This window comes from Perca flavescens, chromosome 3 (assembly GCF_004354835.1).
Source record: "Perca flavescens isolate YP-PL-M2 chromosome 3, PFLA_1.0, whole genome shotgun sequence".
In the NCBI taxonomy this organism is placed as follows: Eukaryota; Metazoa; Chordata; class Actinopteri; order Perciformes; family Percidae; genus Perca; species Perca flavescens.
In genome coordinates this window covers 42,094,656-42,109,143 of record NC_041333.1, presented here as the reverse complement: position 1 = coordinate 42,109,143, position 14,488 = coordinate 42,094,656, and the positions used below count along the sequence as shown (strand labels likewise).

At 41.8% G+C, this 14,488-nt stretch overlaps 1 protein-coding gene across 3 annotated transcripts in view; it reads right to left on the bottom strand.

Annotated features, from left to right (window-relative positions):
• Positions 1-3,668: 3,668 nt before the first annotated feature.
• The window catches only part of lrch3 (leucine-rich repeats and calponin homology (CH) domain containing 3), a 36,704-nt gene continuing 25,884 nt past the window's right edge, over positions 3,669-14,488 (bottom strand). For 2 of the 3 annotated variants that reach the window (XM_028574372.1, XM_028574373.1), the window contains 2 exons: positions 14,430-14,488; positions 10,337-11,133 (listed from right to left, as the gene is read on the bottom strand). The exon at positions 14,430-14,488 is cut by the window's right edge and continues 19 nt beyond it. In XM_028574372.1, coding sequence (XP_028430173.1) covers positions 10,933-11,133; positions 14,430-14,488 — 260 coding nt within the window. In that variant the 3' untranslated portion in view covers positions 10,337-10,932. Of the gene's footprint in view, positions 3,872-10,336; positions 11,134-14,429 lie in introns of those variants that run through there. The other variant, XM_028574374.1, reaches the window with a different exon arrangement.

The following is a 14,488-nucleotide window of genomic DNA, read 5'->3' as shown; positions in this document are numbered from 1 at the left end:
TCTTCATACACATGTGTTCAGATCTTTTATACAGTTTTCAGCAAAAAAATAAAAAAAATAAAACAAAGTGAAAAAAAAAATGTAAAACTTAAAAACTGTTTGTTTTTCCTCCAGAAAAAACGGTGGAATGTTCTTTAAAACCCCGTCACCACCACCGTCACATGACCCCGTCACCACCGCAGAGGAAGAAGCACAGAAGAAGAAGAAAGCAGTGGAGATGTGGCCTGGGCCTGTCTGTCTAAATGAAGGTGATTTAACCGTCTGATGCTGCGTCTGCTGGCAGCCTGAGACACTAACGATCCCAAACTCTACACAGGTGATGCTGCGTTCAGGTGACACACAAACAATCGGAAACTTCAGCGAGATTAGATCTTTAGAACCAGGGCTCGTCTCTTTCACATCTAGTACTAGTACTAGGGATGCACCGAATCCAGGATTGGGCTTCTGATTCGGCTGAATATTGGGCTTTTTGACGGGGTTCTGGTTTGTGCTGAACCTTAGAATTTTGTTCCCAAGGAACCAAACCCTACGCTTGCACTCGGCGCGCTACGCTGGTCACCGTAATAACGGCGCCGTTGGTTACGGGAAGGTGTTTACGTAGGTGGAGCGTTCAATGCAGTAAGTTGTGAGAAAGTGGACATGGATCTGGTGAGCAGAAAAAGTGGACATGGATCTGGTGAGCAGAAAAAGTGGACATGGATCTGGTGAGCAGAAAAAGTTGTTGTTTGGCAGTGCTTTCAAGTCCAGCTACATGTTCAATTCTCAATGCTGATTGGTCTGGTGGTGGCGAGGACCCTAAACTATACACAACATGGCCGCTGTTACAACATCTGGTCTGAAACATCTGGAAGAATACGAGTTGTTCACGAAGGAATCTCCAGACAGCAGCCAGAATGCAGCAACTTCAGGTACGGCAAAGGAAGGACAGTCCCTGTTTACTTCATTCATGTGTTTACTGGGTTCATGGACTGAGGATGGGAGGAGGAGTCAGCACCATCTCAACCAGGGGATTCAGGATTCAGCCGAAAACCCCAAAAATCTGGATTCAGTGCATCCCTAATTAGAACTAGATTTTAAATCTTCACATTCTCCGCTCTGTGTTCTTCGGCAATATGTGTTTTTATGTTTACATCACAAAATGCAGTGACAATAAAGTAAATTTTGATGTTCGTTCCCAATTCCCACGTCCCCTGAACGCAGCATGAGCCCCTGTTAAAACCTGGGATTATGGAAATATCAAAAATGTCTTTAAATTAAACACTAAACTAAACTTTGGTCATTTTCTCTCTCTGTGTTCATGTCAGTGGAGTTTAAACTGTTTAGAATAAACAAAGGGACATTTTGGGTGTCAGCTGTTTGCTGTGACATCACAATGAACACTGTGACATCACAATTAACACGTCAGACATGATATATGTAAACATACACAGACACAAATACTGAAGTATACATATGAAGTGGATCCAGAGAGATGATTGGGTTCCAGTCTGTAAACATGACAACAGATTAACTCCACCACACAAACACGAGACACAACGACTCTCCCTAAAAACATCGGGTTGACCTAGTGACATCACAGGGGAAGCTCCGCCCCCTTCAGCCGTATTTTCATTAACTTAAAAAAAAAAACTTTTCTTGTCCTTTGACCTTTGATTCGGTCCGTCCACGAGGCTCTGTGACTCTCAGATATACACACAATCTCTCACACACACACACACACACACACACACACACACACAATCTCTCTCACACAGACACAGACACACTCTCTCTCTCACACACACACACAATCTCTCTCAAACACAGACACGCACACACACGTGTATATATATTTATGTATATATATATTTACAGAGTATATTTGTACACGTGTTTTTAATAAAGACAGAAGCTGTAGTAGTGTTTTAGTGTCAGATTTGGAGGGTCACCTTTTCAACATAAAAAATATCCCAGAATGCAACAGACCGTCCTCGCCCAATCACAGCGGGAGCTTAAGTCTTCATCTGACACTGTATAGACTTAATTTATTAAACATTAAAAAGGCTTGTTTGAAATAATCATGAAACCTTTAAGTTTCTATAGTATGGAAGATGATTTAAGAACATTATTTAAATTCTGAACTTGTAAAGAATATCTCTGAATTTTATTCTCTAATAAGTCTAATAAATGTTTCCCATGTGGCACTAATGCTCTTCCATAATATTGAATATTTAATTGGGGGATTAGTGCCATATTTGAAAACTTTATTTTCAAAATATTTGACAAAGTTCTGAGTATTTTTCCATCTGAATTCTAAAACAAATAAACTCACAACTAAAATGTTTTACATAATCCTCTTCAGTTATTTATAATATTTACTAAGTTTATTAGTTTATATTTTCTCTTACTGTCCACTCGTCTATAACTCTGTAATAAATAAAGTTTAAAGTGTAACGCAGATGTTCAGACTTACAAGTCCAAGCCTCCTTTTTTTAGGATTATACTTGTAAGTCTGAACATCTTTTTTTTTAGGATTTAAGATTTTGTCCCAGGGTCTGATCTGATTTTTGCTTTTAGATGTTTTATTACAGAAAATGTATAAACCAATTAATTAAGGACCCTTGGGTGCACTTCGGGAACCGCTGAGTTACAGCATTTTAGGCTTTTCTGTATCAAACAGCTGTACTTTGTGTTTTAGTCGTTCTGTCATTTGTTAATTTCTGTACTTTTTGTAAAGTACGGTGGCCGACAAATGCAAAAAGTTGTCGCTCATTTCCGTTGTAGCGTTTGTATTTGTTGTAGCGATCGTATCTTGCATAGTTTGCCAGCATTTGGCCAGCGGATGTTGCTAATTTTAAGCCATGTTGACCACCAATCACAATCCATCTGAACCTACAACACTGTATAAGTTATGGTTTTGGTTCTCTGTGTGATTGGCCCTCAGAACACAATGTTTTTATTAAAGCTGTGCTATGAAAAGAAACTGACTTTAGTCTTGTTGAAGACCTTAACACGTGTTGTTGTCTCTGCATCAGATCCAGACCTGCTGCTGCTCTGGATCACTTTTTATCCGAAAAGGTTTCCTCTCCAGCTGCTGGAGTTCCTCCCGTTATCGCTAGAAGGGATACAGCTAACGTTAAGGCGACAACAGTTAAGTTTAGGCACCAAAACAACTCGTTAAGTTTAGGAAAAAAAATGGTGGTTTGGATTAAAACACTCCCAAGGAACAAACGCGCGTTTCTTCGGTGAAATAATTTAAGTTATATTGTTATATTAGCTGAGATTTAGCAAAAATCCACAGCTCCCTGTTCAGATGCACCAATCAGGGCCAGGGGGAGTGTCTAACTGTTCAGCTGCACCAATCAGGGCCAGAGGGAGGTGTCTAACTGTTCAGATGCACCAATCAGGGCCATGGGGGGGGTGTCTAACTGCGTGTCAATCACTGCTCATGCACACGCATTCATTCTCCCTTGTGGGGAGGGGCTTAGGAGACCGTTTTGGGTTTTAGCAGAAAGGGGGGAGGGACTGAGAAGTTGTTGATGTTAAAAAATTTTGTCTAAGTCCTGGATCATCACAATCCTTCCTACGGCACCTTTAACGAATTGTTTTGGTGCCTAAACGTAACTGTCGTTGCCGTAGCCGTTTCCCTTCGAGCCTGAACTAGTTCCCCCACCCCCCCACCCAGAAGACTTCGAGACAGACGGACAGGAGGCAGACTGAGCGTGTGCGGTGGCGGCGGTGTTGACGTCTACATGCTGGCGGGGGGTCCAGGCGTCGTCGGCGTGGTGACGGAGTTTCGGGGCAGGGCCAGGTCCAGCAGGGCACTGACGGTGCCGGCCACCTGGGGGAGCCCTCGCTCCTCCAGGATGTGCAGAGGAAGACACAACTGACTCTACAGAGACACACACCACAGAGGAAGACACAGCAGGGGGAAGGGGGGGACAAAAGAAAACAACGGAAAGGCGGGTTGTTAAATTAAATTAATGAGCAAAATAAAAAGTAAACATGGCAACACAAGGGATAAAAATGAAGGGAAGCAACTGAAAATGATTAAATGAACTGATGAGGAAAGAAAGGTGAGAAACCGACGAGACAGCTACACTTACGATCTTTTTATATATTTAGTTTTACCTCAGCTGCATACACATGGGTGTTTGGTGTTTTAAGCCCCTAATGTCGTCTTCCAGGCAGGGCTGCCTGGAAGGCACTAGGATTAGGCAATGGTTAGGGTAAGGTTTGAGTTAGGTGCCTTGAAGTCAACGTTGGGGGCTTAAAACACCATTGAGCGTACACATGTTATGACCACAGACTGTAAAAAATAATTAGGGCTGCCACCTCTTAGTCGATTAGTCGACTAATCGGTCATTTTGGTCTTAGTCGACTTCTTTAGTCGATTAGTCATTTTTTATGCTTATTCATGCTTAATTACTTATTTCCAAGAAACTTCTGAGCACATTTATGGTAAACACAAGATTTAAAGTGGTGCTTTTGCAGGATTAATTGTGGAGAAACTCAGTTTTACAGATGGTTAATTAACTACATTTATATTGTGCTTTTCTAGTCTTAACCACCTCTCAAAGCTCACAGCTCTGTCAATTAAATCAACTAATCGATAAGTCGACAAAATCCTATAAGTGTTAGTCGACTAAGAATTTCTTTAGTCGAGGACAGGCCTAAAAATAATGAAGGAAACTTCCGGGTATGATGAGTGAAGTCTAGTATAGGGCATCGAGAACCATCGGAAAGGATAAATAATGACCAATGGACTAAAGAAATTAAGTTGATAAAGAACAAAGCCATCAATTAGTTGACTGATTGACTCAGAGAGGTCAGCCCTAGTAGAGTAATGTTTAGGTGATATAAATACGTCTCCATTCCTCCCTTGTAGTAGCGTCACTTTGACCGTCGAGAGTTAAAGACACAAAGTGAGTCGAGGTGCTTCAGTTCGTTTTATTCAGAGGAAAAATCATTGTTCAACAGCATCAGGACGGAGCAGATGTACACAGTCGGTTATAAAACACAGCTTCACCAGCATCATCCTCACTCTTCATCTCTTATAAAAAGTTTGGCAGGTTTCTAACTCTAAAGGCTGATTTATGCTTCTGCGTCGAATTGGCGCCGTACCCCCGCAGACCCCTCTGCTTCGCCCCAAACCCTTCTCCGAGCCCTCCACCGTAGCTCGATGTGCCCCTGGAAAAATTTGTACCTTTGCATCGAGGCGACGCAGACCGCAAGGACTGTGATTGGTCAACTGGTCCTGTGTGTTGATTGTGGGTGTTTCAAGCAGCCTACTGTGGGGAGGAGCAACATGCATATTTTGGTTCCAATGACGGGGTTATCCGTTTGTAAAGTGTCTATTTGTCAGTAACATTTTGAAATTAGCACTTCGCCAGCAAGCAGTACTTTGTGGGCAGTTGTGCTAAAGTTAGCTTGCTAACATAACATAAACTGGCTGGCAGACACCTCGCAAATAACCTCAGACTTATCGCCCCCTAGCATTAAGGTGGTGAAATGCACCGCAATGCAAAGCAACCCCGACGCAGAACACCGAAAGGGTCACAACGCCGTAGGAGCAACGGCGTGGAGTTGAGGCAGAAGCATAAAACAGCCTTAACTCAGGGGGGTGGGGGTCTCCAGAGGTTGTGTTGGGTGAGCGGACTGGCTGTGGACCACTTTGCAAACAGTAAAAACAACACACTCAGGCGAACATAAGGCACAGGGAACGGAGCTTCAGCAGACAGGAAACATGCTTCTGGGTAAACCTTCAACTTTGAGGGATTGTCAAGTTTTAACTTCCCCTAAAAAGATCACAAGATCCTCTGTGGCTTTAAGCATCTCTGATCCTCAGCAAGATAACAGATATATGGCACGTTTAGCAGAAGTTTAGCATGGGTGGACAAAGGGGTTGTTCTTGGCTATGAAGTGCTGAGCCAAGGACCAAAGTCAAGACCATCTAATCAAGGCCAACAAGTCCCAAATAAAGACTAGTCTAAGCCCTACATCAAGGCCAACAAGTCCCAAATAAACCCAAAGTCTAAGCCCTACATCAAGGCCAACAAGTCCCAAATAAAGACAAAGTCTAAGCCCTACATCAAGGCCAACAAGTCACAAATAAACCCAAAGTCTAAGCCCTACATCAAGGTCAACAAGTCACAAATAAAGACAAAGTCTAAGCCTTACATCAAGGCCAACAAGTCACAAATAAACCCAAAGTCTAAGCCCTAAGGAAATTGAAGATGGTTAAGAAAGTTTGGGGATGACATCAAGTCATGCCAAGTTAGAAGGAAAAGGTCCAAGTGAGTTCACGAGTCATTGGTGTTAAATTGAAAGTTTTTGTCAGGTCTAATGCCAGATTAATGGCCGAGTCCAAAAGCTTTGAGTCCACACCTCTGGAGTTTAGACAGCAGGGTTTTTGGGACTTTAAAGGCTCAATTGATTTAAACAGAATCAGTTTCCCTCAGTACAAAACAATTACAAACATTGAAAGATGAACATCGTTAGACTAAAATAGATAAGATTTGGATTTGATAAATTGATACATACTTCATTTAGATCAGCTAAAATGCTACCAAACCCGAAACCAACAATCAAACACCCACCTTACCCCGTGATTTAACCTCCTGTTGTCCTCGGGTCAAGTCTGAACCCTTTTCAAAGTTTTCTATATCAAATCAATTGTGGGTTTCTTTCAACAAAATTGCACAAAAATAACATGGATGGTTCAACACAGCGCTCTTCGCAAGTACAGTTATAATGTTTAAAAAAAACATCAAAGAATGTCGACTGAAATGACAAAAGATGGGACAAAAGTGCCAAAAACATTGAAAAAAGTGGCTAAATGCATTGAAAGCCTCAAAAACAGCAGAATAAAGCTTTGAAAAAAAGTGTCAAACAAACAAGGCACTAACAATGTTTTAAAAAGAGAAAAATGTTTTAAAAAACCCTGTCAAAAATGTTGAAAAAAGCATCAACATTTTTTGAAAAAAACTGTGAAAAGTGTTGATTTTCAGTTTTGACCCGGGAGGACAACACAAGGGTTAATTTGTAAAACAACATTACTGTCCATTTGACCAGCTGAGGTTTAACACTATGAATGTCTTTGAGGAGAGACAGTCTGCCCAGTCATCTCCATTATTTAGGGCTGGGTTAAAATAAGGGATTGTCCAGTTAAAATGGATCTTTGTTTGAGTGATATTGATTAAAAAAATCCAAAATGTATCTTTTAATATCTGCCTTTCCACCATGGATGTAGAAGTAAAAAGTCCTTTTAACAAGCTTTTTGGGGCTCAGTTCTTAATGTAAACATGAACCTGGTGCATTATAAAATATCTGAAGGTTGCTTCTTGCTTGTACAATTTACAGCAGTAAGTCCTCTGAGAATCTCTTTTACATCCAAGATAAACTGGGATTGGAGCTAAAATTTCCCTGATATTGAATCGGAAATATAATCGAATAGGAATCGATGTGGGAAATCATTGGCGATACCCAGCCCTAACCACGACGCCCGCTCTCTATGACGGTGGGCTTTTCACTTTACCTTCCAGCGTTGACATTCGGTAAACAACTCTTAGGTCCAGCTCACACCAAAGATTTGCTGGTAAAAATGGCAGTTTTAGACGGAGGCTCAACGAGCACCGTGAGAACAGTATGTGGTAGATCGAGATAGAGATAGACTGAAGGAAAACTCTGTTTCATCTCTACTAGACATGCAGCTGTAGCAAGTATCTCACTATCTCTATCCTCATTCATATTTAAGACGCTACAAAAAACCCTGAAACGTACAGAAAGGAAGTACAGAGAGGGGTTTCTAATGGAGATGATACGCCATCTCGTCTCATTGGTGGAAGACTTGCAAGGAGACTTAAGGCTCTCACACACCAACCCGAACGTCAGGAGGAAAGCCAGTCGGGCTGATCAGTCTCCCCGAGTTGGTCCAAAAAGTTCCTCAGAACACACCGAAGAGACGCCGACTCGAGCGTACGTTCTGCGCGTGCGCGAGACATAATACGTCTCCATAAAAGCAGGCGGCGCTAATCTGTGTTGTCGCCCAAATAAAAAGAAAACCGGCAGCTGATTGGACGAACGCGTCACGTGGGTCTGGCTTCTCCTTAATTTCAAAGCCGCCCATAAGGCAGCTCGTTCAGAATACGATCTCATATTGTACTGAAATAGTTCATCGAAACGTGTTTCTGAAAACATTTTAAGCGAGAAACGGGCCGTGCAGTTTCTGAATCTGTCTTGTTTTTTTGATCAACAAAGGTCAGTTTGAAAGATTTTCGTCAGATTTTGAGATACTCACGCTCATCCCGCTCATCATTTCCGGTAAGTTTTTTGTGCACTGATTCGCTAGTCAAGGGTTAGCACTTCACCGATCAGATTGGTCATTGAGTCCGACTGCCCACCGGCACGGGACATACCGAACAGACTCGAGTCACCGACCTCACCAGGCCGATTATCGGCTTGGTGCGTCAGCGCCTTAAAGTTTACGCTCGTCCTGAATCTTCCGTCTAAACTGAGCTTTAAACACTCGATTTCCGACATCGTACAAACTAGTTCTGATTGAGTTACCAATCAGATATAAAGATCATCTAGCCTGGGAACGCCTGCGTGTAATTAAAGAACTAGGTGTTTCCTCATGCTATCACTAGAGCTTATATTTGTGCTATCACTTTACATGTTGTGCTGTAACAGTATGTCAACACAGACACATTCAGAGAATATCTTCCTTTAGTCGACTGTCTCTAGGCGTATTACGATACATCAAACTGGATCCATATATCGATTCAATGATCCAAGACCCGACATTATCGATGCAAAAGTGAAAATATCAACACATGTCGTCTGTACTGCCCTGCAAAGGCAAAATAAGTTAAATGATATTTTTGGGACATTCAAGATATCCTTTATCATGTGGATAAATATCTTGAGTCAGTTTTGTTGCTTTTTCGAGAAAATAATGGGTTGTCTTAACAGTAACTTCTAAAAGCCCAGGAGAAACCAAGGCAGAATACCATAACACCAAATTGGAGTGCTCAATTTGAGTTACGGTTCAGGATAGCAAAAAGTACAGTAAATGGCTATAAGTAATTGTAAATCATCAGATATAAAGGCCATGATCACTACATTTTATAGACATGTTACTTTAATGATTTTGTAAATGGTGATCAGCAACCAAATATTGATCATTTGGAAGTTACTGCCTTTTGCCTTGGCGTGAACTTTCACTTTTTGCAGACAATACAAAAGGCAGAGTACAGTAACTTCAAAATATAGGTCAAAAGTCAAGTTTGAGCTTAAAATTCTTATATTTTGCAACTAATTGCCAGATTTTCCGTGTCCTACCTATAATTTATTTGGCTGGACAACTAAAAAACATTTAAAGTCATTTTTCTCAGTTCCACACGTTCCAAAGTTAGGCTTTTATTTTGACAAGAGAAAAACTGGCACGTCCATTTAGAAAGGGCTCCCTCTGTCATCTCCAGATATCTGAATGAAATGTCTCAAAACTCTCTGACTGTAAAGTCTGTATAGTTTACATTTGGTTGTGTTCTTGTTGAATTACAAGTTCATTAACGTAACTGCTGTGTTTAAAGCTATAGTACGTAGTTTCTGTCGCCCCCAGGAGGAATTCTAAGTAATGACAACAAAACTGTCGGCGTGTCCACATGATACAAGCCTTCCACACCCATTCCTCCTACATGCAGCTGCTAGTAGCCAAGGAGGACACGGAGGATAATAAAAACATGATGGACTCTTCAGAAGAGGTCATTATCTTCACTTAAGTTTCTGCGCGGGAAAGTCCCTAGCCTGGGTAAACCTAGCCTGATCTACAGCTCAGGCTGAAGACCTGTACGTTTATCTATCCTGCTTCTGTTACAAATCTGCGGGGACCAATCACAGACTGGCTTATCCAGCTGGCGCACCATTGGCGGGTTTAACACGATGACGACAGAGAAGTGACCAAGCAGCTTTTTGTTTACATTCAACATCATTAATACCAGTCCCTCCAGAAAAACGGGATTATGCAATCGCATAATTCAATGCAATTTCCGCGCAAAATATGCGGGGCTTGCATGATTTCATAATCCCCGCATTTTCATTGCAAAAAAGTCCCATAATATATCTTAGCAGAAAGTTAAAAAATGTTGTGTTTACTTCACACAAGAGCAGCCATTTCCCCCTGTTGCCATGGGAACGTTATAAAGTGATGTAATTACGCGACGTGAACTTCATCGAAAAGCAGGGTTTGAAAAAAAGAAAAAAAAACAAAATCACTTTTGTTTTCTCTTTTTCATCTCATCGAAATTTTTGCAAGTTCCCGCAATTTCATCGCATAAAATTGCATAAATATCCCGCATATTCCAATCAAGGATTTCTGCCCACAACAATCACAAAAAAACTCCACATTTTTCTGGAAGGACTGACTGATGAGTTACTGACTCATTTGAACTATATGCCCGTTGATCCAGCCTCTTGTGCAGTAGAGAATAGAGAGCAGACTCCCCGGACTCATGTTCAATCTTAAAGGATGGAGCTTGGTCTGGTGATAGCCAGACTAACCAGACTAACACTCTTCTGACCATCCTGAGAGATCCAGAGAGAGTTGTGTGGAGCCGATGGTCTTAATTAACTCTGTAGCAACTCATTTGACTTGAATGTAACGGACGTTCATTAATATCACAACATTACACACCACAGCTTAACCACTGCAGCAGGTCAGAGGGAACATCGTCTCCTTTATATCCAACATTTATTGGGTTCGTAGCTGAAATGTTAACTGATATTGAATCGATTCGGGACCTTGTGAATAGGAATCGAATCAATTTGGAAAATCCTTGCCGATACCTTGCCCTATAAGTATAGTATGGTTGTCTGAAGAAACTATGTGATACCGTATGGTGTGTGATTCACACCCCTAACTGTCTCTGTGGCGTCTCGTTCTCAGGTGGGGGTTCAGACGTGTGGTGCCAGGTGCACGTAGATGGCACAGAGCAGCGACATGACGGACAGGTAGAAGAGGGCGAAGCCCGCCAGCTGGAAGCGAGGGGAGGGGCTGCTCGGGGGCGGGGCCATGGACAGCAACGCGCCCAGCGTCCCGTACACCCGGCCGCCACCTTCTCCCGCCAGAACCTCCCCCACTGAACACAGGCCGTCCTACAGGGCCGGGGATGGACATGACGGAGGATATAAGGAGTGAGATGGACAGAATAAAAAAAAGGATTCATGAAAGACGGGAAGATGAAAGAGAAGAAAGAAAAGCTGTTAGTTGAGGAGCAGCAGACTCAGATCAGAACATGCACACTGATGGCGTTTTTCCACTACGCGGTACCTTTTTTTGGTTTTCCATTAGGTTACATCTAGGGCTGGGTACCGAATGTCGATACTTTTATGGCACCAAAAAAATTACTCCAATCCTATGAGTATCGAAAATGTATTTATCTTTCGGTGCCAAATTTCGGTTCCAAAAGCGTCTGAGCGTGTAGTAAGTTAAGTAAAGTTTATTTATAGAGCGCATTTCACAGATAAAAATCACAAAGCGCTTTACAAGACACAAACACATCAACCTGACCATACATATACAAACATACAATGTGACAATGGGGTAGACAGGGCAGGAAGACAGGGCATTGAAGTACACAGAGACAAAGACTAGACGAGAGAGCAAAGCAGGGTAGTTAACGGGAGGATAAGCCAAGCTTATCTGTCCTCTCTGCATAGTGACAGAGCGGAGCTCCGACCAACACACACACACACGGTGTCGAAAAAAGTATCGTTAGGAACCGCCATCGAAACTGAGGTTCCAAATTGGCACCGGATCGAACGATACCCAGCCCTATATCTCAACAACAGGAATTTAATTCAGAAATGCAATATAATTTTTTGGATGAATCATATGATCCATTCCATGAAAAATGTCCTTCCTGGGTAACGAGAATGAATTTAAAAATTATTTCAACGTCTACCTTTTTAGAATATAAATGTTTATGCATATCCATAGTTACAGCTACCCAAACACGCACTGCTCAAAAAAACTAAATTTTTAACACAATTAATATGATATATTTGAGTATAATTATATATAAAAAAAAAAAGTATCAGGTACTTTTTTCTACACCAGGAAGACGGATGCACAGATCACAAAATGGGGAAAGAGAGCGGAAAATAGTGACAGGCTCAGAGAAGTGACAGGCGAGAGGAAGTGTCCAAACTACAAGACCTGTAGTGCTAGTACTAGTCAGGGTTCATACACATTTTAACCAATACTTTTCCATGACTTTTAGGCAAATTTCCAAGACTATGTGTTCCTGAAAATGTCAGTCGACATTATACATTAAGAATACTAATCTGTGTTAAAGTTTACCCTCAGAGGTTTAACTATAAATGAATGATAGTGGGAGTTGTAATATCGCTCCCCGAATACAACGCTGAGGTTAAGATGACATGAAAATACATTTATTAATCACATATTATTATGCTGTGTCAAAAAAATTAATTCCATGACTTTTCCAAAACTTTCTGGGTCTTTTTATGTTTCCAAAACTTTTCCAGGCCTCGAATTTTCATTTTTCAAATTCCATAACTTTTCCAGTTTTTTCAAAACGTATGAACCCTGTGCAGTAAAGGACCTGAGTACTTGTACCAGCGTTGTATACCAGGTAATGTATAGTCTCAGGTGTGTGCTGTATACCAGGTAAAGTAGTCTCAGGTGTGTGCTGTATACCAGGTAATGTATAGTCTCAGGTGTGTGCTGTATACCAGGTAAAGTATAGTCTCAGGTGTGTGCTGTATACCAGGTAAAGTATAGTCTCAGGTGTGTGCTGTATACCAGGTAAAGTAGTCTCAGGTGTGTGCTGAACACCAGGTAATGTATAGTCTCAGGTGTGTGCTGTAGACCAGGTAACGTACAGTCTCAGGTGTGTGCTGTATACCAGGTAAAGTATAGTCTCAGGTGTGTGCTGTATACCAGGTAACGTACAGTCTCAGGTGTGTGCTGTATACCAGGTAAAGTATAGTCTCAGGTGTGTGCTGTATACCAGGTAAAGTATAGTCTCAGGTGTGTGCTGTATACCAGGTAAAGTATAGTATCAGGTGTGTGCTGTATACCAGGTAAAGTAGTCTCAGGTGTGTGCTGTATACCAGGTAAAGTATAGTCTCAGGTGTATACCAGGTAAAGTATAGTCTCAGGTGTGTGCTGTATACCAGGTAAAGTATAGTCTCAGGTGTATACCAGGTAAAGTATAGTCTCAGGTGTGTGCTGTATACCAGGTAAAGTATAGTCTCAGGTGTGTGCTGTATACCATGTAAAGTAGTCTCAGGTGTGTGCTGTATACCAGGTAAAGTATAGTCTCAGGTGTATACCAGGTAAAGTATAGTCTCAGGTGTGTGCTGTATACCAGGTAAAGTATAGTCTCAGGTGTATACCAGGTAAAGTATAGTCTCAGGTGTGTGCTGTATACCAGGTAAAGTAGTCTCAGGTGTGTGCTGTAGACCAGGTAACGTACAGTCTCAGGTGTGTGCTGTATACCAGGTAAAGTATAGTCTCAGGTGTGTGCTGTATACCAGGTAAAGTATAGTCTCAGGTGTGTGCTGTATACCAGGTAAAGTATAGTCTCAGGTGTGTGCTGTATACCAGGTAAAGTATAGTCTCAGGTGTGTGCTGTATACCAGGTAAAGTATAGTCTCAGGTGTGTGCTGTATACCAGGTAAAGTATAGTCTCAGGTGTGTGCTGTATACCAGGTAAAGTATAGTCTCAGGTGTGTGCTGAACACCAGGTAATGTATAGTCTCAGGTGTGTGCTGTAGACCAGGTAACGTACAGTCTCAGGTGTGTGCTGTATACCAGGTAAAGTATAGTCTCAGGTGTGTGCTGTATACCAGGTAAAGTATAGTCTCAGGTGTGTGCTGTATACCAGGTAAAGTATAGTCTCAGGTGTGTGCTGTATACCAGGTAAAGTATAGTCTCAGGTGTGTGCTGTATACCAGGTAAAGTATAGTCTCAGGTGTGTGCTGTATACCAGGTAAAGTAGTCTCAGGTGTGTGCTGTATACCAGGTAAAGTATAGTCTCAGGTGTGTGCTGTATACCAGGTAAAGTATAGTCTCAGGTGTATACCAGGTAAAGTATAGTCTCAGGTGTGTGCTGTACGCCAGATAAAGTATAGTCTCAGGTGTATACCAGGTAAAGTATAGTCTCAGGTGTATACCAGGTAAAGTAAAGTATAGTCTCAGGTGTGTGCTGTATACCAGGTAAAGTATAGTCTCAGGTGTATACCAGGTAAAGTATAGTCTCAGGTGTATGCCAGGTAAAGTATAGTCTCAGGTGTGTGCTGTACGCCAGATAAAGTATAGTCTCAGGTGTATACCAGGTAAAGTATAGTCTCAGGTGTATGCCAGGTAAAGTATAGTCTCAGGTGTATACCAGGTCAAGTATAGTCTCAGGTGTGTGCGTTACCTGTGGGACACCGATCCTGCGACACGCCTCCAGGAAGTTCTCAACGTTTCTCCGACATT